Source organism: Artemia franciscana, chromosome 15 (genome assembly GCF_032884065.1).
Source record: "Artemia franciscana chromosome 15, ASM3288406v1, whole genome shotgun sequence".
Taxonomy (NCBI): Eukaryota; Metazoa; Arthropoda; class Branchiopoda; order Anostraca; family Artemiidae; genus Artemia; species Artemia franciscana.
In genome coordinates, this window is record NC_088877.1 from 13,764,737 (window position 1) to 13,791,867 (window position 27,131).

General features: G+C 34.9%; 2 protein-coding genes and 1 non-coding gene across 11 annotated transcripts in view; 2 read left to right on the forward strand and 1 right to left on the reverse strand.

Moving 5' to 3' along the window:
• Positions 1 to 453: 453 nt before the first annotated feature.
• LOC136036078 (inhibitor of growth protein 1-like) lies at positions 454 to 19,869 on the forward strand. Of its 6 annotated transcripts, none has more exons than XM_065718048.1 (4): positions 454 to 499; positions 6,097 to 6,139; positions 11,057 to 11,218; positions 18,560 to 19,869. In XM_065718048.1, exons 3-4 carry the CDS (start codon positions 11,083 to 11,085, stop codon positions 19,330 to 19,332), a joined length of 909 nt encoding a protein of 302 aa, XP_065574120.1. In that variant the 5' UTR covers positions 454 to 499; positions 6,097 to 6,139; positions 11,057 to 11,082; the 3' UTR covers positions 19,333 to 19,869. The 6 variants fall into 6 exon arrangements, with proteins under 6 accessions (XP_065574120.1, XP_065574124.1, XP_065574122.1 ...); XM_065718049.1 differs by lacking the exon at positions 454 to 499 and adding an exon at positions 553 to 609 and having other exon boundaries at positions 6,029 to 6,182; XM_065718052.1 differs by lacking the exon at positions 6,097 to 6,139 and having other exon boundaries at positions 471 to 491.
• A 3,217-nt stretch (positions 19,870 to 23,086) lies between these two features.
• On the forward strand, positions 23,087 to 23,188 carry LOC136036737 (U6 spliceosomal RNA). Its single transcript, XR_010619783.1, has one exon. It is a non-coding gene; the product is annotated as a U6 spliceosomal RNA (small nuclear RNA).
• A 1,615-nt stretch (positions 23,189 to 24,803) lies between these two features.
• LOC136036081 (dolichyl-phosphate beta-glucosyltransferase-like) overlaps positions 24,804 to 27,131 on the reverse strand; it is a 29,935-nt gene continuing 27,607 nt past the window's right edge. For all 4 annotated transcript variants that reach the window (XM_065718058.1, XM_065718057.1, XM_065718059.1 and 1 more), the window contains exon 8: positions 24,804 to 25,020. In XM_065718058.1, coding sequence (XP_065574130.1) covers positions 24,917 to 25,020 — 104 coding nt within the window. In that variant the 3' untranslated portion in view covers positions 24,804 to 24,916. The remainder of the gene's footprint in view (positions 25,021 to 27,131) is intronic.

Here is a 27,131-nt window from a genome sequence, read left to right on the forward strand (position 1 = left end):
TTTTATGACGCATCGACTTGTAGCTAAAAACGGATAAAATTGGCGGATCACGCAAAATGGTTGTTTTTCCGTGAAAGCAGTGCAGAATGAACCAAGAGTAAGAAAGCGAAATGAAATTAGTTAGATTAAAGGCAAAACTTCATCTGATTTTAGCACGAAAGAACTATTTCAGTACTATTTCTTCTTGTGTAGCAGTATAGCAAGTGCTAAATTTGGAATAACCGGACAAAAAAAAACAAAAACTGATCCAAAACTAATCCTGCTACGCTTAGTGGGCCTACGCGTGCCACAAATTATTTTTGACTTTAGTACCAAAATTGTTGCAAACACATAAATATGGACAATTTTAACACTTTAGGATCTGACCATGATTGCAGTCTTGGTTTTCAAACGCTCGGGCGTATTTTGGCGTGTTTTTCAAAGGGTCTATCGTGTTCTGGTTTCATTTCGTGGCAACACTGGCCATACCAGTGGCCAACAGTAGCCCATAAGTATTTTAAACTCTTAACATGGTCATGGTCAGTGATTGGAAGAAAAGATTAATTTGATAAAGCATTTTGCTAATTTTCTTATTTTCTTTGTTTTACTGTTTAAACAGTTAATATTAAGGTATTTAAGATATTTTTCCTTCTCTTCTTTTCACCCTGTGACTGGTTTTGTGGAATTTCTTTCTACTTTTTTTTTTCTGTTGTGTTTGGAAAGGCTTTCATCATGCCTAACCCCCATGATTCAGGGGGTTCGGGTGTTCTCACGGGTGAGGACAGTATCATTAGAGTATGGTTGACTAAAATAGGGCAGCCTGGTCTTCATAATCCACCACTGGGTGTAATCATGAAAGGAATTATGTTGTTGAGAAATCAATTTAATGAATGCCAAAAAGATACAATTTTGGTAGAATCCTCAAATGGTTCTAACTGCCTTAAGATCAGAAATCAAGCAGTACTGAACAAGATACTAGCGATAGGGGAGCTAGTTTTGGATAATAACCAATCATTAACATTCTCATGTGAGAAGGATTCCTCAGCTCAAGGCTCTCAGGGATTGCACTCAAACTCCCCCAACGGTTTCATGCCTGAGGGGCTGGTATTCTTTGACAAGGGTATTTTTACAAGTGAAACCTTATTAGATGAACTGATGGATCAAGGTTTCACAAGAGTACGTCCACTTTTCGGTCAACAGACATCTGACAAGATGAATGTTGATGGGTTTATCCTTACTCCTTCACTTGACCTTCCTGAATTTATTTGTATTCTGGGTATGGAAAAAAAAGTCAAGACATATATTCCCTGTGTCATGATCTGCAATCACTGCCAAAGGCATGGCCACACTGCCAAAGTATGTCGCAGTAAACCTAGATGTTCAAGATGTGCCAACAACCATCTAACATCTTCTTGTATTATTAAGAGAGATAATATTACGCTATTCAAGTGCCCCAATTGTCTTGGCAACCATCACGCTAAAGACAAAGCATGTCCTGTAACAAAAAAATGTTGAAAAGGTTATTGTTAAGGCAGTACAAGAAAAAATCACTATTGGTGCTGCAAAAAAAAAAGTATGCAGATATCCTTAAATCCAACATGCAACTAAATGACACAACTCCAGCTCTTTCTAATGAAGAATTCCCTCCCATTCCATCCCCTGAAAACCCCACTCCTAGCCCATTCATGTCAACTCAACAAACAGTATTAGAACCCCTAATCAAGAAAATAATTGATGATATCTTGACAGTTAGAATTCCTGAAATGATCAGCTCATTCCTATCCTCAAAATTTAAACAAATTGAAGATTCTATCTCAGGCCGTTTGGAAAAAATGTTTCAAGACTTTAGTTCCTCACATGCACCATCTGATAGAACATTTAAAGATTTCACCTCAAATCATTCTATTTCTGAAGATGATTTGGAATCTCTTGACTCTGTCCTAATCTCTACTTCACCTGTAAAACCAACATCAGAAATCTCCAAAAAACCTTCTCCAGCAAAAAATCAATTCCTTAAAAGAAATGCAAATGCTCTCTCACCTATCTCAAAACAGAAAGCAACTAAAAACAAACGGAAACAATCCTTAATATCAAAGACAGCTAACAGTTTAGAATGAAAATAGTTCAATTTAACACTACAGGTCTACCCATTGATCGTTTGGTTGAGTTAAAAAGATTTTTGGACATTGAATCCCCAGAAATTGTCTGCATCCAAGAATCCCATTTGTCCCCTGGAAGAAATTTTAGCGTTAAAAATTATACATCACATAGAAAAGATAGGGTCCTAAATTCCTCTTCTCAAAAAGGTGGAGGCCTATTGACTCTTGTGAGAAAGGACTTGATTAGCTCTGTTGTCAATATTGATGTCCAGTCATCAATGGAAATACTAGTTATAAAGGTTGAGATGGATGACCTTCCCCCCTTGTCAGTAGTCAATATCTATATAAATAAACCCTCTTCTTTCAATAACCCAACCTTCAAGAAATTATTAGATCTTTCCCCAAACCAACTAATACTTGGAGATTTCAATCTTCACCATCCCCTGTGGGACTCAACCCACCCTAGAGACCCTCAATCATTGTTGCTCTTGGATTCAATCTCTATCAGTCAGATTTCCCACACACTAATCACACCTAAGAATTTAGGAACTTATGTGCACTCCTCCAATGGTAAAAACTCAACCATTGATCTTTGTTTTGTTGGTAGCAGACTATCTGCTTATAGTAAGGTGTCCAGGTTCCATGACAATCTTGGCAGCCAGCATTACCCACTTATTACAGAACTGTCAAAAAGACCAGTTCTCTCTAAATTTAACATTGCTCCTAGATGGATTTTCAATGATGATAATTGGAAACCATGGGCACTTAAATTGGGGAGTATGGTACCAGCTCTAATTAATGATATAGATGTTTTAAATGAAAATATCACTAAAAGCATCATTGATGCTTCAAATTTATTTTTTAAACTCCAAACACAACTAGTAAAAAATAGAAAAAAAAATGTTCACTTTTGGAATAATAATTTAGAATCACTAAAACAAAATAAGTGTAATGCTAGAAAAATCTGGCTTTCAGATAAAAGCAACCTTTTCAAAAAAATTGAAATGAGAAAGGCCGAAGCTACTTTTAAGAAACATGTCCTAGCTGAAAGAAAAGGAGCTTGGGAAGATATTTGTGAAAATCAGTTTAATCAGTCAACTCCTTCTAAAACACTTTGGAAAAATTTCAGAAAATTTGCAGGTTATCAGCATAGTGATCAGTCTACTCCAAAGATTAAGTCCAATGATGGTTCAATTATGTACAAGCCATATGAAGTGGCAGAGTCTTTGAATAGTTATTTTGCAGGTCAATCTTCAAATAGTAACACATATAATAACTCTATGTTTATGGAAGCTCAGTTTCCCCCAGGGTCTGTCACTAATCTTGACAAAGATTTTGATATGGATGTGCTAACTTCTACAATACAGTCTCTAAATGACTCAGCAATGGGTGAAGATTTGGTCCACAATAAGATGCTTAGAGCTCTTCCACCGACTTTCTTGGTCCCTCTTCTTTACTTGTTTAACAGATGTTGGGATAGTGGCACTGTCCCATCTGCTTGGAAGTCTTCTATTCTAGTCCCAATATATAAAGGTAAAGGGGATCGTTCAGACCCAGCTTCATACCGCCCAATTGCCTTAACCTCATGCATTGCTAAACTCTATGAGAAAATGATTAAGTTGAGATTTGAACCCCTTATTGATAATTCTCTTATTGCTGAACAAGCAGGTTTTCGGAAAGGTAGATCAACCCTTGATAACCTAATTCAACTTGATCATGACATTAAGAAAGCTTTTACAAGAAAGAGAGTTGTTTCTGCAGTCTTCTTTGATATTAAGAAAGCTTATGATACATTGGACCCCTTTGCAATCCTAAGACAGGCTCATAAATTTAATGTTGGAAATAATTTCTGGAAGTGGTGCAGGGCAATGCTTTTTAATAGGACTATTAAAACCAGAGTTGGATCCATATGCTCCTCTGCTAGTACAGTCTCATTAGGTGTTCCTCAAGGAGGAGTTTTGAGTCCTCTTCTTTTTAACATACTGATTAATGATATTATTTTGGCTGATATGCCCTCAATAAAGTTTGTCTTATATGCAGATGACTTAGCTCTTTGGACTGAAGGCTCCTCTCCTGAAGCTTGTCAACCCAAGCTCCAGGGAGCAATTGATAAACTGTCAATATGGCTTAATACAAAAAATCTGGTTTTTTCTATCCCAAAGACCACTGGCATGGTTTTTTCTAGGAAAATTGACCTTAGGCAAGATTGTCTCTCAATTAATCTGACTCTATATAAACAACAAATTCATTTTGCCAGGAATGTGAAATTCCTTGGTATGTGGCTGGATAGTAAGTTAAATTGGAATGATCATATCTCTCATCTTTGTGATGCACTTGAAAAACGACTGAATTTTATGCGTGCTGTTGCTGGGCAAAAGTGGGGAGCTAGCCGAGATAGTCTTCAAAAACTATTCACATCTATAATATATGGAAAGATTGAATATTGTCTCCCTGTCTATTACTCAGCTTCAAAAAAGTTAATTTCTAAAATTGAATCAATAGTTCACCATGGCCTGAGATTAATCACAGGTGCACTAAAAAGTACTCCTATTGCAGCTCTGTTCAATGAGGTTAATATACCTTCTTTAGAAGAAAGATTCTTGAAACTTTCTTCTAATTACTTTATGAAAGTAAATACTAACCAAAACCTCCATGTTCTCAAGGAGTGTCTCATAAATCATACATTTCTCTATGAAAATCAGAAGACATATAGTAGTCCAGCCATTATCAAGTTGGTCTCCTTGCTCAATGGCATAGGTGTTCCTGAAAACCTAATCTTTTCTTGTCAGACCCAGATATCTCCCAACACTCCTAATAGCATTGATAATGTTATAGATATAAAAATCCCTGGCATGGATTTTCCTAAGAATAAAATGAATAGTCTAATCCTTCATCAACTTACACTAGCTAAAATGGTTGAATTTTATAATTGGAAAAAGATATTTACTGATGGATCTGTCTCAAATGATGGGAAGGCATCCATAGGCATTTTTTCTGAGTGGAATGGCTCATCAGTTGGGATTAGAGTTTCAGATGGAATCTCCATTTTCCATGCAGAATGTCTTGCTCTCCAAAAAGCTTTGGATACAGTGCTGGAAGTAGGATCAGGCTCATTTGTTATCTTTTCTGACTCTAAAAGTGTTCTTTCTGATCTAAAAAAGAGGCAAGGAAAAGTTATTCCAATTATTGTTCATCTACAGGGAAAAATTCAGAAAATAATGTCTTCTGATGGTCTTCAACTGAAAATGGTCTGGGTTCCTTCTCACATAAGGATTAAGGGAAATGAAATTGCTGACAGTATTGCAAAACAGGCTATCCACCACCCAATTACTTGGAAGGTTGCTCTCACTGTAAATGAAACTTCAAAGTTAATAACCTCTGCTGCAAGTTCTATTAGAATTAATAATAGATGTATTGCAACAACAAATATTTATGTTTTGTCTTTTGAGGGGCATTATATCCCACATCACCTTATCCACCCAAATAGGAAAATTGCAAACTCTATTTTCCGTCTGAGAACTGGTCATGCAATGACCAGATCTCGTCAAGCACTATATCATCTTACAGATAGCAAGTCATGCCCTTTTTTTAGGTGTGTAAATATTGATGAAACTATAGATCACATTCTCTCAGAATGCCCTCGTTTCACAACTGAGAGAAATATTCTGATCAGAAAAATTGAATCATTGGGCCTGAAGACGTCCACTCCTCTCGTTTTAGGTTTCACTCGTGTTAGTAAAGATAAGGAGTTAAAAATATTGGAGGCATTGGGAGTTTTTGTGTCTTCAACAAAGATTTTCAACTGGTTGTAATTTCATTTTTTTTTTTTTTTTTTTTTTTTTTTTTTTTTTTTTTTTTTTTTTTTTTTTTCAGTCACAAGAGTGTGGTGAGAAGAGAAGATGATTTGATTTATTTGATTTGTATGTTCTTTTCGTTTCTGTGATTTTAAGTTTAATTATTGTTTGGTGACGCAGAGGGCGAAAGCCGAGCGTATTTTCTCTACAACAACAACTACAACAACTCTTAACAACATATGGTTTTGGCTTTATAATTTTTAATCAGTAAGATAATACCTAAACCATTGGGTATTTAGAGAAAAAGAGGGTAAATACTGAATAATTTGCCCAAAAGACCTTCAGATAAAGTGAACATGCTACTTGATGCCTTTTTCCAGGCTCTTTCCAAATAGCCTGTAATAATTGTTTTTTGGTGTAAATTCAATTTTAAGCCCTTACAGATCCTCAAAGTCAAACAGAATATCTTTGCCTTATTTTTAATACAGCTTATACATCATAGTTTCAATCTTGTTAAAATTACCCATAAATTGAATCAACAGTGACAAATCCAAGAATCAGTAGATGCACAGGAAATAGACTATATAATATGAGCTATATATTTGGGCTAGATTACAAAACCATTATTATATCCAATACAATCATCAAAAAGACATGTAGTATTATGTTCACATGATTTGTAGGTCATTTGTGTGAACTATTCAATATTTACTAAAAAGAGAGGGTAAAATTCTAGTTAATTGACTTCTTGCTATCTCAGAAAGGGTTTAGGTTAGGAAAAATGAAATTTTCAGGGATGAATCTACAGACTAAAGTATGTCCTGAGAAGGTATTTTGAAACAACTACCTCCACTCCTTCTCCCTCTAGAGGGCCTGACCTTTGATGACCTTTAAAAATGTGTGTTTTAGTGACTTTTTGCTATCTTGGAAAGGGTTTAGGTTAGGAAAATAGAACTTGCAGGGATGGGTCTACAGGCTAAAGTATGTCCCAGGAAGGTATTTTAAAGTACCCACCTCCACTCCTTCTCCCTCTAGAGGGTCCTGAAATTTACCTACATGACAAGTCTATACCTATAAAAATTTTGACAAAACAATATTTTACCTTAATTTTCAGTTACTAGTTGCTTTTTCTCTGCCTTTAGTTCTGAAAATGCAATTCCTGTTATTTGAGTAGAATTTTGAGCCATATCAATGTTTTTTTCAAAATTTAGGAAATGTATTTCATATCTTTAAAACCTTATAAAATGGAATTGAGCAAAGTTATGAAGCTGAAAACAATTTTGTTTTCAGCTTCATAATTAACTTTGTTTTAAGACTCTAGTCAATTAACTAGAATCTTACCAAAAGAAAGTATTAGTAAATAATAGGGTGTAAGCATAAGAGACCAGCTGTACATAAGGAAACATGTTCAGAAAACAATTCTTACTTCATAATAGGCTATACAGAATAGTCCTAGGGTAAAAGTCCTTTCTTTTTTGGAAAGACCACTTTTCTTTAGCATTCCAGAAAAATAGAGATGGGTTTTTTGACCACCTCTATTTTACTACAGGATGATACAATGTGAGGGTTAGTAACAAGAGCCCTGCCTTCTTGGTGAAATTTTCGCCAGTAATTTGTCACCATTAAATTAAAAAAATGTGGTCTGTGTTTTGAGAAGCAATTGAAAAGAAAAATTGTATTTAATATTTTTGATTTCTAGAATAAATATGGTAGGCCTAAATGTTTAGAGCACTTAGAAAAGCTAATTCTGGAAGTGCATCCATTTTTTGCTTTCTAAAATCCCCTTACAACAAAGTAAAAATGCATAAAGTGGACAGGGTTTGAAACCAAGGGAAATGCTGGGGTTGTAAAATATGAATGAAATTATATTTTAAATACTATTTCCAGTCATCACTGCTTATTTCTGTATAGTAGTAAGTCAAAAGATGATTACAAAACTTACATATCAATTAATGCTAATTATCCACTCACTTTTCTGTTGAAACTAGCCAGTGAACCCATGAATCAAAGCAATTAGTTAAATGTGATGCTTATGCTCTGTTGATTTGAAAACGCCTTCTGACACAGTGGAGATTATACAGTTTTCAGTTTGAGATTAAATTTGTTTTAAAAGATTCTTTGGGTATAAGAAGATGTTGATGAAACAAATTTGGTTAAATAGTGATTCTTGCAAGTGAATATTACCTATAGATCAAAGCAAATTAGTCCATGAGCCCCACAGGTAGCAGGGCAAGGTCTGTATTCTGGTTGGTTGAATTTTTAGTTCATATTTATGACCTAGTTTTTGTTTGCTTTTTCAGGCTTTAGGCTGAATAATTATTCAATAAATATTGAATAGAGACCATGCCCTCCTGCCTGCAGGGCTCATGGACTAATTTGCCCTGTTTAATAGATAATATTCACTTGCAAGAATCACTATTCAACCAAATTTGTTTCACCAAGTCTTCCCATAGCCAAAGAATATTTTAAAACAAGTTTAAGCTTGAACTGAAAAACTGTATAATCTCTATTGTATTTGAAGGCATTTTTTCAAATCAACAGAGTGTAAACATCATATTTAACTAATCACTCTTATTCATGTGTTCACTGGCTAGTTTCAACTCAAAAAGTGAAAGTGGATAATTAGCATTAATGGATATGTAAGTTTTTTAATTATCTCTCAACTTACTACTATACAGAAATTAGCAGTGATGATTGGATATAGTATTTCAAATATAATTTCACTCATATTGTATAACCTCAACATTTCCCCCAGCTTCAAGACCCTGCCCACTTTACACATTTTTTAGGTTGCCCCATGGAGGAGGAGGGTCAACCAGAAATGGATGCACTTCTAGAATTAGCATTTCTAAGTGACACATTTGTGAGTATTTCTAAATAAGTATTTCTCACTAGTGATGAAACTAAACATTTACCATAAATATTAAGCAATAAAAGTTACATTTTTAGAATCAGAAGAAAATCAGATTTCTGTTAATATGTGATAAAACTGAAATACTGAAAGACATATGCATCAAAATAGGACAATTAGTATTTCCAAAAAGAGGTCCTTCTAGGTAAGTCAATAAGCTAATAATTTTTGAGTGTTTGATATTAAATAATTTTAATAATAACCATATTGATGCATAGCTCAACTTCTTAGCTGTGTATACAATTCAAATTCTGGTGTATACAATTCTGTTCATTTCCTATTTGGTAACAAGATGTGAGGGTTTGAGTTTTACATAATTTTGCTCACTTGCATACTGGCTTTTTACTCTAGTTAACACATTTTGCAGTGTTAGAACCTTTATCTTCACTTCTTTCACTATTGCATGATTTTTTTAAATAAAATTTTGAAAAATAAACACAGATTCAAATGTGTTTTTCTGTTTTTAAATACTCTATATATGTAATTAAACACCATCAGTGCCATTTAATAATTTTTCACAAAAACATATCAATAGACAAATAGGGATGCAAGCCTTATTTTATCCAACTTTTTTTAAACTTAGAGGTCCATTAAATTACATGTATGATCAAAGGAACTCAGGTTCAATCCTGTCTATTGCAAGTGTTTAAAGGTTTCTGAATGGTTTATCTCTCTTATAAATTACATGCACACTAAATAAAATTTTATTTCATAACTTGGAAATGCTTATTCATAAAACAAATTGTGACTGGTTGAAAAATAATTAATGTAAGTACTGTTCTTGTATATGTTTGGAAAGTTTGAGCATGTGTGATTGTATTATTTTCAGTTTTAGGTACAGTTGCAGGTTTTTAACAACAATACAACTTCTCAGTTTACCCTTGATGAAATTTATGCTTGAAAATTATTGTTTACATGAATATAGAGAAGTGAAAAGGGAAAGAAGAGATAGCTAAATTTTTCCAGTTGACCATATGAGTCAGGTACACTGGTCTAGTTGTTGATTATGATCAGGTCATTCTTAAGCAAAATTCTAAACAAGTTGCTTTTTGCTATCTTGGAAAGTGGTTAGGTTACAAAAAAAAAAAAAATTAGAAATGAATCTAGGACCAAAAAACACTTCAGGTAGGTATTGGCCCAACTACTATGTTAACCTTTTTCTGACTTCTAAGTCTTAGAAATTTGCTTACTTGACAGGTAGAGTAGGTAGTCAAAATTGGAATTTAGAAAAATCAACATTGTACCCCAGTTTTCAGTTTTAGCTTCTTTTTCTCTGGTTTTAATTTTGAATATGTAGTTCCTGTTATTTGATTAGAAATTTAGCCATATCAGTGTGTTTTTTGTAAATGGAGGAAATTATTTGCAGCATCTTTGAAGCTTCAGAAACTGGGATTGAGCAAAGTTGTAAAGCTGAAAATACTTTTCTTGTATTTCATTTAAGCAGAAGATCTGTTTTTCAAGGTTTCACTTTTATAAACCAAAGATATTTAAAGATCATTAAAGGTCAATGCCCTCTAGAGGGAGAAGAAGTGCAGGCAGACGCTTCAATATACCTTCCTGGGACATACTTTAGTTTGTATATCCATTCTTGAAAGTTTCATTTTCCTAACCACTTTCCAAGATAGAAAAAGCACCTAATCAAGAATTTTAATCAAGAAGTCTTGTGTAGCAGACCACTTCTGTTGTGAAATAACTTTTATTGAAATGCCACATTACTTTTTCTCCATTATTTCCAGGTCAACAGAAAGGTGTCCAAATTTGAATATCCATGTTTCATGGTCTTTGAGATCCTAAAGCTATATTTCATCATTATCAATGTCAGTTCCAAAAGGAAAAAACAACAACATTATTTTAGCAATAACAGGATCTTTGATATATAAAGAAAGAACAGTTAAGATGGATAGGCTATGTTTTACATATGAGGGATGACACATTACCAAAGATTTTATTTTTTGGCCATCCATTTGGGGCTGATTGAAATACAGGTCATACCTAAACAGGATAGAAAGAGGTCATAAAAAGGATTTAAAGGAAATTAGAACTTTGTGGGAGAGGTTGAAGGTTTGAATAGATTATGGTGGAGAAAGAGGTTGTGCAGCTGTGTTGATCTCAGACAACTTGGTGCTGCAATGAGCTGTTAGTATTACTGGTAGTAGTCAGCAAAGTCACTGAGCATGAATATTAAATCATTGCTATGTTTTTTTTTTGTGCTAGCCTTAAGTTTGTGCTTAAGTTGATTAAGTTTTTTGTTCTTAAGTTGTTTTCCTTGGCAGGTTGCTTTTTATTTTGGTTAACAAAAATGATGAATCAAATTGCAATAGAAGCACTTTATTCTGCAACATATTTAGAAGACTACTTAGATGCAATGGATAATATGCCAGCTGATTTACAAAGACATGTCTCAAGGCTTAAAGAAATAGATGGTGAATATCAAAGTAAGTACTTGGAACTAAGATTGGCCTGTAATGCCATCAGAGCTGTGACTGGTGGTTGTTAGAGTCAAATGTATATTTTTTGAGGGATGGGGGAGGACAGGAACCATCTGGTTTGTCAATTTTATCAACCAAGATTTTAATTAAGTGGAATAAAGTTGGTGGAAATATAGTAAAAGCATATGATTATAAATCTGGGTTTACTCCAATTATACATGTTCATCTTTGTTACAAACCAGCCAAAGACAATAGTGTAGAAGCATTCTCTCCTCTTCTCCTTACATAATGCTTCTGGTCATTCCTTTTAAGGATATAGGTTAAAAATGGATTGCAGTGTTGCAATCCTCTCAACTGAAATTTAAGCTAAAATAGACTTTTTGCACTATTTTCTTTTGTCATGATTGATTTTTTTTGGTTTTATGAAAATATTACAACAAATGAAACTGTTGGTAGACAGATTGTCTCCTGTTTACCTGCAATTTATTCACTTGGTGTAGACTGTTTGTTTCTCAATTCGCAGGTAATTAACAGACAGACACACACCCAATGAGCAAAAGTGCATTTACCACAATCACTGAATACAAATACACTCAACTTTAAAAAGATCATTGGCTTCTTCTTTTTTTTCTGAATATCTTGTTTTCAATTCTGATGTTTAATAGTGTTTCTTCTGTTTGGTTATAGTATCTGTACCTTAGATTGGTTCACTGGTCTAAAAACACCCAATTTTTCTTAGTGTCAGAGTTTGAGTTTTCAGATACACACATGTTTGGTGTATGTGAAATCTTTGCACAACACTACTTGTATGCTGAGTTTCAAGCTACCTTGAGTGCACTGGAAAAGGGGCGCCTGTAGGACTTCTTCATCAGTTAGAAAGCACAGAAAAAGATGGACAAGGCTTCAATATGTCCCTGTTCTTTTTTTTAAATTGAATTGGAAACATCTTTGTTTTGAACTCATTCCATTTCATCTTAGAGAGGAACACAAAGTTGCCTTCTCTGAAAGCTCCACAGTCTTAAACTGAATGCAGCTGCAACATACAGCTTTCTGCTCCAAGTCTATCAAACACACAAAGTTGCCTTCTCTGAAAGCTCCACAGTCTTAAACTGAATGCAGCTGCAACATACAGCTTTCTGCTCCAAGTCTATCAAACACACAAAGTTGCCTTCTCTGAAAGCTCCACAGTCTTAAACTGAATGCAGCTGCAACATACAGCTTTCTGCTCCAAGTCTATCAATGGATATTGCCTTGGAAAAACAAATCTAAGAGAAAAGACATGGCTATAAGTTGGTAAGGAGAGTTGTAAGTGTAGAATTATTTATTTCAATGTCTCTAGCCTTCTGTCAAGCCTAACTTTATATAGTGCCATTTCTTTTATATTTGATATTCTTTATGAATTTGAGTATTATTTTTTACTCAAGTTTGTAGGCACCAGTAGATACATAGGTAGTATTTTTGTAGACTGAGAGGCTGCATCAACCCTTATATAAGCTGCTTAAGGGACTGGGTGTTAGTCTCCACAAGAATAGCATGTAAAAGATCCTTAGTCTTGACCCAAAGGCCATCAGTCGTGATTCAGAGTTCAATGTGTTAATATCTAGCTTGAATTTGATATTGTTGCCTGTCTGTATTTATTTCAGTGAGTCGCAATTTATTCCAAGTGAGTTCTTAACTACATGAGTCAATCTATAACTGAATTAAATAAAAAAAAACAAGTTTTTTTAAATGAAAGTTAGGAGCAACATTAAAACTTAAAACGAACAGAAATTACTCCGTATATGAAAGGGGCTTTTCCTCCTTAACGCCTTGCTCTTTACGCTAAAGTTTGACTCTTTCTCTTAACTCTATTTTTAAAACAGTAAGAATCTTTAGCGTAAAGAGCGGGGCGTTAAGGAGGAAAAGCCCCTTTCATATACGGAGTAATTTCTGTTTGTTTTTAGTTTTAATGTTGCTCCTTACTTTCGTTTAAAAAAAACTTGTTTTTTTAATTTAATTTCTGGATGTTTTTGAATTAATGCATGTTTTGATCTTGTCTCTCCGCACATAAATAACTAAAACGAAATTTGCATATTAATTAATTGCAATTAATCGGAAGATTTTGAGAAAAAAGGAGCGAGGGAGGAGGCCTAGTTGCCCTCCAAGTTTTTGACTGCTTAAAAAAGCAACTAGAACTTTTAATTTTTTACAAAAGTTTTCATTGGTAAAAAATATACGTAACTTACGAATTAACTTACGTAACGAACTTCTATATTCGTATGTTTTTATTGCGTATATGAGGGGGCTCAACCTTCTTCGCTCTTTAACACTAAAGCTTAGATTTTGTCCCAATTCCTTAAGAATGACCTCTGAATCACAAAGGCCGTAGAATAAATAGTTGAAATTACTAAAAATACTTTAGCGTAAAGAGTGAGGTATAACGAGGGGGTAAACCCCTCATATGCGTAATAATTTTTGTTCGTTTTAAGTTTTAATGCTGCTCCTTACTTTCAGTACAAAAAAAACTTTTCATATTTATGTTTTCAAATAATGCTAGAAAATCCTGCGCCCCATCATTGAAATTCTCTTCCCCCATGAGAAGTTTCTCCATGGAAATATCCTCCCACGTATCCCCCCCTTAACTCTCCCTTCTAAACAAAAAAATCCCCCTGATAACGTCTGTACACTTCCTAGTAACCATTACTATTATGTAAACACAGGTCAAAGTTTGCAACTTGCAACCCCTCGCACGGGGACTGCGGGAGAGTAAGTCGTCCCCAAAGACATAGTTATTAGGTTTTTCGACTATGATGAATAAAATGACTATCTCAGAATTTTGATCCGCTGACTTTTGGGAAAAAATGAGCGTGGGAGGGGGCCTAGGTGCCCTCCAATTTTTTGGTCACTTAAAAGGGGCACTAGAAATTTTAATTTCCGTTAGAATGAGCCCTCTCGCGACATTCTAGGACTACTCAGTCGATACGATCACCCCTGGGAAAAAAAAACAAACAAAAAAACAAATAAACACGCATCTGTGATCTGTCATGTGGCAAAAAATGCGAAATTCCACATTTTTGTAGATAGGAGCTTGAAACTTCTAAATAAGGTTCTCTGATACGCTGAATCTGATGGTGTGATTTTCGTTAAGATCGGATGACTTTTAGGGGATGTTTCCCCCTATTTTCTAAAATGAGGCAAATTTTCTCAGGCTCTTAACTTTTGATGGGTATAACTGATCTTGATGAAACTTATATATTTAAAATCAGCATTAAAATGTGATTCTTTTGATGTAACTATTGGTATCAAAATTCCATTTTTTTAGAGTTTCGGTTACTATTGAGCCGGGTCGCTCCTTACTACAGTTCGTTACCACGAACTGTTTGATTAGTGACTTGTTTACTCTGTCGGATGTCAAGTTATATCTAGCCATTAACCTGTTCTTTTAGAAGTATGTCTAATTTATGAATTTTATGTATTATTAAAAGTAATTTACGTACTCACCTGTTTTGAACTTTTTACAAGTAAGTATTGAAGGAGACATTGAAGATAAAATAATTATAAGACATGAGCTTGACTATTTTTCGTATTTCCTGTGTGTGTGATGCAAAGAAATCTCCCTATTTCTCTGTATCCCCATCTGAGTTTTACCTGAAGCATACAGCCCTTAAAGCCTCAGGATATCATTGAGGATATCTAGGATATTATTGAGCTTTTCCAAAAGTATGATTCAAATGGGTTGCTGGTTCCTTTTTGTATGATTTGCTTCCCTATTGAAGATCTTGTTATACCAGCAATAACATATTCCTGCTTTGCCACTAAGGCTAATAAAATTCTATGGATTCTTGATCTTATAAACAGGAAGTTAAGATCTTATGAGCAAAATTTTCTGCTAATGGCGCCTCCAATGGCTTTACCACCATCATTATCACAAATGTGCCTTCAAATGTTAATAATCCAGCCAAACTTAAAGAATTAATCAATAAATTTCATGAGCCTGAATCTGTTTTAAACTTGTGATCCTATTGTGATAAACTAGTTGTATAAATTGAATATCTTGCTACTAAAAATTTCTACAAATATGTTTCGTCAGTTCTCAATAATTCAAAGGCAAAACTGAATACAAAAAGTTTTTCAGTCTCCTTAAAGGAATTGAGCACGACTATGATTTATTGAATATGTTAGATTATAAGAGAGTTTCTGATGCCATGAAACTTGGACATTCTAAGACAGTTAAGCTCGCTTTTTGGGACAATGCTGCACTGAAATATGCACTCAAAAATTATTGAAAATTTATCATGAATTTTTTCTTGTTTTTGAATTCAAAGCTATTCTAAGTTGCTGTCACAAGTGTTGGTCTCCTGACCACCTTGTAGCTTCCTGCAAGAGCCCTATTCTCAAAATGGGCGAGATGTTGGATTTCTCATGAATTAACCAAGGACTCGCCCTGCCTGCCAAATGTGCAGATTATACTTGTGATCATATTTCTTATATAGCTTTGAGTGTCCTAAGCTTCATGAAATTGTTGCGAAATCTGATCAAAGATGAATTTAAAATCTACTTGTATGTTCTCTTTAAATACTAATGGAACTAAGGACAAAGATATAGGTATTGATATTCTGCTGAGCTCTTTTGATGTAGTCCTTCTTCATGAAACACTTGTTGACTTGTGCCAGCGTTATTTTTTGGTACAAAAGTCGTGATCTCAATTTCTTTTCTATGACTGCACGACGCACATGTGATCGTCCTTCCAGAGGTCTGGCTTGTATTGTTAAGCATCAATTCTGCCTTTCCCCCCATGTGTTATGGTTCTGATAATCATTATCTCGCGATCAAAATTGGTGGTTGTTTTAATGAATATTTGCCTTCTGCATAATAAGAACAAAATTCTTTCTTTTACTGCATTTACTAAGATTTACTAAGATCATCAAAGGCTCGAGCTCAGTTAAATATGTATTATTACTATGAAATTGTTGATTGCTTTAAGAGGTTGCAGTTCCTAGTTAAATAGTTCGTTACTGTACTCGTAAACTGTATGGAATATTGATCCCGAGTTAAAGAAAGCTAAAAATGAAGCAAAATTTCGGCTCTAAATCTGTGATTGCATTTTGGTGTCTGTCAAGTGGTAAAAATTTTTATATTAAACCGAAAACTAAAATTGCATTCAAGCGTCGATTACAATCAGCTCGGGTGTCTGGTACGCGAATTTCTAAAAAGTTCCAATGAATGGAAGTGTGTTCTTAATTGGTTCTTTGAAACTTGATGGTTCAAGTGTTGACAATATACCAAAATCTTCCTGGATTTAGTAAGTTAAGATTTAGTTAGTAAATTTATTTAGTTAGTAAAGTAATTTTACTAAATAACTAGATTATTAGTCAAACTATTTAGTTAGTAAAGTTATGCTATTCTTGCTCGGTTTCCGGCTCTTTTGTCTTGTTGTTTACCCACTAAAGTGACTCAAAATAATATAATTCTTGTTTCCTTTGATGCTATTGTGGCGTTGATAAAGCGACTGAAATGTAAGTTCTGATATTGATAGTATTTGCACTTTCCGTCTGAATCCGAGTTCTAAAGAGTTGCTATTTTATTTACAGCTATTATTTCTGGTGTGTATTTGTAATTCCCCTGTCCCAGATAGTTTCCTTAGTGGCATGTTTACTTTTATTCTGAAGCGGGGTGAAGATCCTAATTTGCGTGATTCGTTTAGACCTATAACTGTTGCGTGTAATATTAGTAAGTTATTTGAGCATTTTTCATTACCTCATGTTATTGATGCAGTTAATTATGATGTTGATCAGTTTGGGTTTAAAAAATATGTCGGCTGCCAACATGCGCATTGAGCCCTCTCAGTTCTTTAAAGAGAAGCTAGTGTCAAGGGACTAGTTCTTCATATATGTTTCGTCCAAAGTATTCGACAGGGTTGTTCATTCACAAGCTCTTTATTCATTATCTGAGCTTGGGTTCAACCCCTATTGTTTTAGTTTTAAAATTTTGGTATCTCAAACTTATGTAAGATTAAAATCAAATGGTCAGGTTTTCGTAAATGTACCAGTTAGCCGTGGAGTTAGACAGGAATTTCTCCATATATTCTCAGTGCCTGTATGTCTAGTGTTCTTTCGAATATACCCTCTACCTGTTATGCTTTTTTTTGGAGGTGTCTTACCTTGGATACGATGACGATCTGCTACATACTAGTCAATCTAAAGTTGGTTTAGCACCTAGTGTTAATAAGGTGCGTTCTTCTTTCGGAAAAACTGGTTTTCCACTGAATATTGATAAATATGAATATTTGCTGTTTAATGATTCATTAGGTAGGGGTGACTTAAATTCCCATTTCTTCGTTATTCCCCGTGTTCTTAGTCTCGGCTTGGCTCGGGATTTTGGTATGCGATTCAGTTTCAGCTCTGTGGCGGAAAATTATATCTGACATTAATGATAAATTAAAAATGGGTTTTGCTAAGATAGTTGCAAATCGTTGTTTTTATAATAGGTGTTTTTTTTTCTTCGTGGATTTAGTCAGCGTTGCCAGTTAACTTTTCCAATTTAATGTAAGTTTAGGTTATGACAGGTTGGTTTGGATTTGATTAGGTTTTTGACCCGTTTCTGATTTTTTATAACCTAATTTAATCTAACCTAAACTAACAATCTAACCTAACTTTAACTTTTACCATCCTAGCTTGCATCAGACTGAAAAGCTGACTCGCAAAGTTAATTGAATCCAAGCGGAGAAAAAGGAGTTTCGGACATTCACTAGTGAATGTCGGCATTAACCAGATTTCGGAGATTCACGGTAAGATATGTATTACCGTGACTGTTCGAAATACCTCTTTTTCTCCTTGGATTTAGTCAGAATTGCCAGTCAACTTTTTCAGTTTAGTGCAAGGTTTGAGTTTAACATTTTCTGATATTTATAACCAAATCTAATCTAATACAACCTAACTTTAACTTTTACCATCACAACGTGCATGATACTGAAAAGGCTGACTATTTTTTGTTGATCTCAACTTCAGCATCAAGGAAGATGATATACACAAATTTTATGGTATTCTCTTGTAGTATTGCTGTTTGCTTCACTGTTACATAAAAAAACAGTACATGCTTTCGGCATATCATAGAGGATACAAAATGGCTTTACATTTCAACTTTGACATTTGAGAATAAGCCATGCAAATTGTTCAATGACCTTTTTTTTATATTTCCATCATCAAGTCGTAAACTTCGAAGGTTTGTATAAACTTTCAATTCATGAGTATTTGTCAGGAATAATTAATGTCAAAAGTGTCAAATAATGTCAAAAATTTTGCTTCTGTTTTCATTTGCTGTGTTTTTTTCGCATTACTTTCCTACTATATGTCAGCTTTTCTCTTCTAGGTCTTCTGCAAGAGAGTGAAAACCTGAAAGATTTTCTTATCCAAGGCCCAAGTGACCAGATATCTGATGAGGTATATCGAGATTTCGGTCTAAGTCGTGAAAACTGCACACCAGATCAATGGAAAAAGAAGATTATTGGGAAGCTTCAGTCAGTCCTTATTGCATCATTAGAGATAGGTGATGAAAAGTTAGTTCTTGTTCAAACAGTCCAGGATATAGTTGAAAATAAAGCTCGTCAGTTGGAGACTGACTCAAAGAATCTCTTCTTTGGAAGGGATGAAGAATTACAGAAAGAAGAACGTGCAGCCAAAAGACCAAGACGCTCAAGAATCGAATCAGTGTTCACAACTCTCAGTTCCCCATGCTATGAAAGCTCCTCTGAATTAACATTCTCTTCTACAACTATTGTCACTCAATCCCCAATAGTTGATAAAACTAAAAAACCACATAATATTATGAGTGGGAAGAAAACGAAGAAACGAAAGGGAAGAGTTAATGATCGTATGAACTCGCCTATTGATCTTCCTGTTGATCCAGATGAGCCTACCTATTGTTTGTGTGAGCAAGTGAGCTTTGGAGAAATGATTGGGTGTGATAATGACTTGTGTCCTATTGAATGGTTTCATTTTGCTTGTGTGCAGCTGGTGACTAAACCCAAAGGCCGGTGGTATTGTCCAAAGTGTCGTGGGGATAAGCCCACAGTAATGAAACCGAAAGCCCAGTTTTTAAAAGAGTTGGAAAAATACAACAAAGAAAGGGAAGAAAAAGCCTAAACTAGAGCTCTGGTGACGGTGTTTTGGTTGTTGATCAACTTCCCATACCCTCTTTTAAACACATTAGTGCTTAGACAGCGTTGGGCAAAAAAAAAACAAAAAAACTTTTTTGTTCTGCAAATTGTCATTATGCACATCAAATTTTGAATTTCCAGATAAAGATGGAAAATTCTTCTTATCCTCCCACTCTTGAGGTGTATACCTTCAAATTGAAGCCCTTATTCCTATTAGCTGTCATACCCCAAAGAAGTAGGGTTCTCCTTGCTAAAAACACCGAGCTCTAATGTATTTATTAAGTGTTTACATTGAATCTTATATAGGCAAGGCCGATTGACCAATAAGAGAAAATAGTGCATAACAATTGATTTTAGTTTGACAGAAAATGCATATTTTTCGTTACGTTTATGTAATGTTTTGGACTTTTTTTCTTGAAGTTATTAAATGTGGTAAAATTTCAGTGGTAAAAAAGTTAAATATTTTCATTCTTTTTTAGACATTTATTTATATGATTATACTAAATAACATTTTTCTGCAGTAGTTAAAGGTATTCTGTATTTTGTACTGTGAAGTAAACTATTGCTTTTGAAGAGATTCACTCTAGCTCTGTAATTTCTCACAAAATACACTTCAGCTTAAATGTTTAGAGAAAAATAGTTATAAGTTGCGCACGTCACAAATGCCAGTATCTAGTTTCTAAGTTTCGAGTTCCATGCAGTTCTGAAGGAGAGGCGAAAATTGGATTCATTAAATCAGCACGTAAAAAGTAATCAGTGTTAGTCCTTTCCCCAGTTTTGTTGTTAGGTTATATCTACTTTTTTAACCTCTGCTTGATTGACGTACCAGATGGGTCTAATGGAATAACCCCACCCCCAAAGAAAATGGCTCCAGATGGAACTGCAGTATTGAACAGTGCTGTTTTCCGACTACCCATCTCCTGGCGTTTACTTTTTAGCTAATCAGAGTCAAATTTGTGCCTACATGTTTGTTATGTTGAAAAAAATGCATTTATTTTACATAATAAGGAGAATAAAACCAAGAAAAATTGGAGCACAAAATCTTCTAAAAATCTTGTAGGAATCAAAACTAGTAAGAACTCAAAAAGTTCTAGTAAGAATTCTACTAAAAGTCAACTTTTTTTTTACAACCATAAATTTTCCAGAGGAATCATATTTTGATCAAAACTAGAAATTTCTACCTAATTTAAATTTTGTTATAAATTTATGTTTTTTTAACTATGCAACTGCATATAAACGAATAAGTTTTGTCAGCTTTAGCTTCCCAAAACCATTTTATTATCAATATGTTTATTGTCATTAGGAACACAAACTGATTAGACGATTGAATTTTGTATTGTAATTACTATAATAATACTTCTATATAAAAATATAATTATTATACTGCATAACAATATAAACACAGACATACTCAATTATTGTCTATTTCATTTAAGACTAAAAATTTTATAGTAATAAAGAAAATAATGTAATTAATTAAACTAACGATAGTTTGATTAACATCAAACCAGTTAAGTTAGAGTTGAGAATACAAATTTATTTAATGTTTTCCTGAGGAATTATCTACGGATTATTTTAGGTAGCCATCTGACTCACCGTTTTTCAAACAGTAAGCTACTCGAAAAATGTGTTTTTATCCCACTTTCTAGGTCTATAATGAGGGAGAGGTTGAGGTGGCTGGGACACTTTATACAGATGACAGATTGCCAAAGATCGCCCTTTTCGGCCAAACGAAGAGCAGGTTCCCGAATTGGGTGGGAGGAGGTCGTAAGGAAAATTTGAACTTCTTGGGAGGGTGTAAAGGGAGAGGTTTTAAACAGATTGAGTTGGAGGAGGAGCGTTTGTAGCTGTGTTGGCCTCAGGCAGTTTAGTGCTGCAGTGAGTTGTTATAGTAGTAGCATATACACAGCCGTGAGGTTAGAGTTTTCAAATTGAACAGAAAAGCTAAGGAAAAAGCTGCACGATGCAATAAAACATGTCACAAACTAAAGGACCATTGCCACAAGATCCGAACTTGGCGTGGACGTCTATGAACTTTGTAATTTGGAGCAAATATTTGATGATTCGAATAAAAAGTGATCAAAGCATTTATAAAATACAAACTTGTTCTAGATTCATCCAAATATTCATATGTGAAATTTTGTGCCTTACAAAAGCCAAGCCCACAAAGAATATTTTCACATCTTTACTGTCGAAGTACTCAATTGACTCTTACCTTTGTATATTCGTTAATTAAAAAAAACATGTTTTTTTAAACTGAAAGTAAGGAGCAACATCAAAACTTAAAACGAACAGAAATCATTACGTATATGGGGGAGGGTGCCGCCCTCTAATACCTCGCTCTTTACGCTAACGTTTTATTTAGAACATTTAAAAAGATTATTATTCTTATTAAACGGCCCTTGCGTTTCAGGGGTTGTCCCAATTCTTAAAGAATTGGGATAAAAAGTCAAACTTTAGCGTAAAGAGCGAGATATTGAAGAGGGAACAGCTCCCCTCATATGCGTAATACTTTATGTCCGTTTTAAGTTTTGATGTTGCTCCTTACTTTCAATTGAAAAAAGCTTTTCGGATTTGATTTCTGATCGTTTTTAAATAATGCCAGGAAATCTGGCTCCCCCTCTATGGAAAATTCCTCCCTGGCAATTCCATTCTAGCTGAAAATTCCCCCCGATAAATTTCTTACGGACGGTTTCGGGTAAAAACATTTTCTTAGAGCGTTTTCATTTGAAAAATTTATTTGAAAAGATTGTTTTTAAAATCAAGCCGGAAATCCCCTCCTCCGTTGGAAAGTTTTACCGCAAATACCACGCTCCCGCAGATAGAGAATTTATCCCATGGCCAATTTTTTCAGTGAAACATTCCTTCTCTACGAAAAGATATTCTAGACAGCTCCAACCTGGTAAGAAATTCCTCCTGGACAGTTCCCCTTAACATCTCCACATGTAATATTGAGTTGGCAAAGAGAAAGTAAAACTAATAAAAATAAATTTGTATCGGAATTCTGGCAAATTACACGATTGTAAAATTTCCCTGGAAAGCTCACCCCCCAGAAACTTCCCTCCCCGTGGAAAATCCCCCGAACCGAAAATTTTCCCATCCACCCAAAAAATGTAGGCACACTTCCCCTAAGGCATAGTTACTGGCCCTTTCAATTATGCTGAACAAAATGGCTATCTTAATTTTGGTCGGATGACTGAGGAAAAAAGGGTGTGGGAGGGGGGCTAGTTACTCAACAATTTTTTTGGTCACTTAAAAAAGGCACTAGAACTCTTAATTCCCATTCGAAAGAACCCTTTCCCGATATTCCAGGACTATTTGTTCGATGCGACCATCACTGGTGAAAAAATATATACACGCATCTGTGATCTTTCTTCTTGCAAAAAACACAAAAATACAGTTTTGTAGATGAAAGCTTGAAACTTCTACAGTAGGGTTCTCGGATATCCTGAATCTGATGACGTGATTTTCATTACAATCCCGACTTCCAGGGTGTGTTTCCCCCCTTTCTCGAATATCAGGCAAATTTTCTCAGGCTCGTAGCTTCTGATTGATAACACTAAACTTAATGAATATTATATGTTTGGGATCAGCATAGCAGGCCAATTCTTTTGATATATCCGTTAATATTAAAATTCCGTTTTTTAGAGTTTCTGTTACTATTGAACCGCGTCGCTCTTACAGTTCGTTACTACGAACTGTTTGATAAGGCCATTTTTTGAAAATAGGGATCAATTCCTCCTCCTCCAGGAGAACATACTAAAATTGAAATGACACAGAGAAGATTAGCATGGTTGATGTGTGAGGATGACACGGAAAATCGTTAAGCGTTCTACGTTTTTATTTTTGAGCAGCCTAGCCGAGTGGTTAGCGCGCTAGACTCGAGACCCTTTTTCCGTTAGGACAGGGGTTTGAGTCCTGGTGTCGCTGGTTACTTTAGGTTGAACGAGGGTTTTTGGTGTGACTGTAAGCTCGGCCCGAGTCGACCCAGCTCTAAATGGGTAACTAGAGAAATCAGGTGTGTGAAAACACAGGATGGCTGGCCCCCATTGTTCTTCCTTCTTGATGGCCCATTAAACGGAGTCAGCACCGTATTGGATTGTAAAATCCAATGCCGCATTCTTCGCCTTTTGCTAATGATCGGCACATTGGAATTAAAACCAGCAATATACTTTAGTTTCGATTTTTCACCGATATTTATTTATAAGCCTAACTTGACATAATATAGTGCAATTACAAAATTCATGACTTAAGAGAGAGATTGTAAACACATTCCGAGTACAAGAAATTCCGAAGGAGATGCATATTTTATAAGTTAAAACCGTGCGTAATTAAAGATTGTAGGCACAAGGATACTTTTACCTAGACTAGTTCACTCGCATGGCTGTACAAATTTAAAATTAATACCTATGACGAAGAAGTTTCAATCAATTCTAGTGTTACATTACTGGGTAATATGCAAAAGGGTTTCAAACTAGATAATATTGAAGAGGAGATATCTAAGAAAACGATTTCAAACGTCACCAGTTGACACAACAGGGATGGTAAATATATAGAGTGCACCTGAGCCAGGGACGGGGAAATTTACTTAGGGGGCTATCATTGGCAAGTTTATTGCTAATAATGACAGCTATATTATCTATGCTTTAATTACAATCTAGTAGAAGGTATGAATTAATGATAATAGGCAGTCTAGTATTATTTATTCAACATTCAGACAGCACTACAAAACTGACCACCAAGTACAATTATACTTTATGAGAACTATGTTTCTGTTCACACACTTTGGGAAAATTTGAAACTGTGGTACCAGCATACTGGTTTTGATTATTATGTATCCAAGTATTGATAAAAGTTTGGCAGCAAAACTTTTACAGTATGAAAATGTAGTTCCTGGCAATGATCCATGGAGCTCCAGTAGAGGAACTGACTTGAAATTCCTGCTCAAGTCAAGCATTAATCATGTCACAGTCACTTGCCCAGCTGCATGCAACATATATTGGTCTGCGGGCCGCGCCGTAGTTTACCCATTTCTGATGTAAACTTAAAACCATGAACATAGCATAGAAGAACTCGTGGAGCCTTCTATGCTATGTATGGGACAAGCATAGCTTCTCCCATTACAAGCATAGCTTCTTGGGCCTATTAATTGATTTACTTTTGTAATAGTTTTCTTTAGTATTAATAAATTGATTGATTGATTGATTGATTGATATGCTCCTCGACTGATATCAATAGCGATAATAATTTTCAAAACATCTTAAGTCGGTGCCTTTCAAGACCTATCACGACCAAGCTTCCGCGGGTAGGGTGGCCAGTTTTTGTGTGGCAGACTAGAGCTGCTTAGATCATTACTTTGAATATTCATCATTTTTTTTTTTGGTTTCGGGGAAACAGGTATAAGAATTGTCAAAATATAAAATTTCTAGGTTCGATGGTTATGCAAATAGATCATGCTTAGATAATATACATTTTACTAAAAAAAAATGTGGTGCTCAATAACAAAAAAAGTTTTAACACGTAGTAACCCCCAAAATGTAAAAACCTAATTCCAAAAATTCTTGCAATTTTCACTTTTTCTTAGGAGCCCAAGCACCAATTGTATAGCGCAACCATATCAAAAAGAGATCTCGACCCATCTGTATCCACGATAACACTGGAACTACCTTAGAACCTGAAAAATAGTAAACAATATGGAATCATCTAGCACAATATAGAACCAATCAATACAGAAACATTCTTAGGCTATGCACTGATCATTCACAAGTTGAGTTCTCTTTTCAAACAGTTCGTGGTAACGAAATGTAAGTAAGGAGCGACCGGCTCAACAGTAACCGAAACTCTAAAAAAACGGAATTTTGATACCACTAGATATATCAAAAGAACCGGCTTTTTATGCTGATTTCAAATATATAAATTTCATTAAGTTTAGTTGAACCAATCAAAGGTTACGAGCCTAAGAAAATTTGCCTGGTTTTCGAAAAAAGGGGGAAACAGCCCCTAAAACTCAAGTGATCTAAATGAAAATCACACCATCAGATTCTGCGTTTTATAAAACTCTATTAGATAGGTTTCAAGCTCCTATTTGCAAAAGAGTGGAATTTTGTATTTTTCTTTCCCAGAGGAAAGACCACTGATGCATGTTTATTTTTTAATTTTCTTTTTCCAGGGGTGATCGCATCGACCCAGTGATCCTATAATATCGGAAGAGGGCTCATTCGAACAAAGATTTAAGTTCTAGTGCCCTTTTTAAGTGATCAAAAAATTGGAGGGTAACTAGGCCCCCTCCTCTGCCCCTTTCCCCAAAATAGTCCGACCAAAATTTTCAGATAGCCATTTTGTTCATCACAGTTGAAAAGCCCAATAACTATGCCTTTGGGTATAACATACCCCCCCCCACAGGAGAAAGGTATTTAAGTTATATGATTTGCCCATTGTTTACGCATAGTATTTGTAATTGGGATGTATGCATACATTTTCGGGCAGGGGGAGGTGGGAACAAATTTTCTGTTTTTCCACGGGAAAAATTTACATGGGAGGGAATTTTTCCAGGGAGTGAACTTGCCAGGGGAAATTATACATTGGGAGAATTTGCCAGAATTCTTATGCAAAGTTATTTTTATATGTTTTGCTTTCTCTTATCCATCTCAATTTTACGCGACGGAGTTATTAAGAATAATTGTCCTGGGCAAATTTTCACCACGATTGCATTGTCTATAGGATATTACCGCGGGGATGGGATTTCTCCGTGGATGTGGGGCTAGACTTCCTGGCATTATTTAAAAATAATCGAAAAATAAATAAAAAAAACAAGTTCTTTCAACTAAAGTAAGGAGCCAAATTAAAACGAACAGAAATCATTACGTATATGAGGGAGGTTGCCCTCCTCAACACCTCGGAGTTTGAATTTTTCCCAATTCTTTAAGAATGACTCCTGAAATACAAGGGCCGTTTAATTAGAACAATAAGACAGTTTTTAAAAGTACTAAAAATATTCAGCGTAAAGAGTGAGGCGTTGAGGAGGGGACAACCCGTTTCATATACGTAATAATTTCTGTTTGTCTTAAGTTTTAATGTTGCTCCTTACTTTCAGTTGAAAAAACTTGTTTTATTTTTATTTAATAAGCACAGGATCAAAGTAATGCACTTAGTAAATTCGGCTGAACAAAGAGTTTAAAGCAAATTATAGTCCTGAGGTATTTGACTTCAACATATATAGCACGTTAAATGATGGGTAGAAAGAGGTCTGACCCTGAGAAGGGTTGAGGGTCGAGTGGGAGAGATTTTACGCGGGTAAGGTGTTTTGAATGTTTCAGGATGCGAATCCCAAGTCTTTGACTTTTCGAATTTCAATGGGGAAGGTAAGGCCAATATATTTTGTTTCTAGATATGTTAATTATTAACTAATAAAAAGGCACACATAGGTCACATCGTGGAGGATGGGACTCAAATGAAAACTTTATTATTACGTATATAAAAGGGGTTGCCTCCTCCTCAAGACATCGCTCTTAACGCTAAAGTTTTTTTTTTTAGAATTTTAAAACAAAGCTTATTATTCTAATTAAATGGCCATTGTGTTACAGGAATCGTTCTTAAAGAATTAGGACAAAAGGTCAAAACTTTAGCTTAAAGAGCAAGGTCTTGCGGAACGGGCAACTCCTCTCATATACGTAATAACTTCTGTTCGTTTTAAGTTTTGATGTCGCTCCTTACTTTCAGTTGAAAAAATAGTTTTTATTAAATTTAATTTCTGATAGTTTTTAAATAATACCGGGAAATCCGAGT

Excerpts from the sequence above, each read along its gene's own strand:
- LOC136036078 (XM_065718048.1), top strand. The coding sequence starts at position 11,083 with ATGATGAATCAAATTGCAATAGAAGCACTTTATTCTGCAACATATTTA. Across the intron at positions 11,219-18,559 it reads AATAGATGGTGAATATCAAA|GTCTTCTGCAAGAGAGTGAA; the intron begins GTAAGTACTTGG and ends TTTCTCTTCTAG.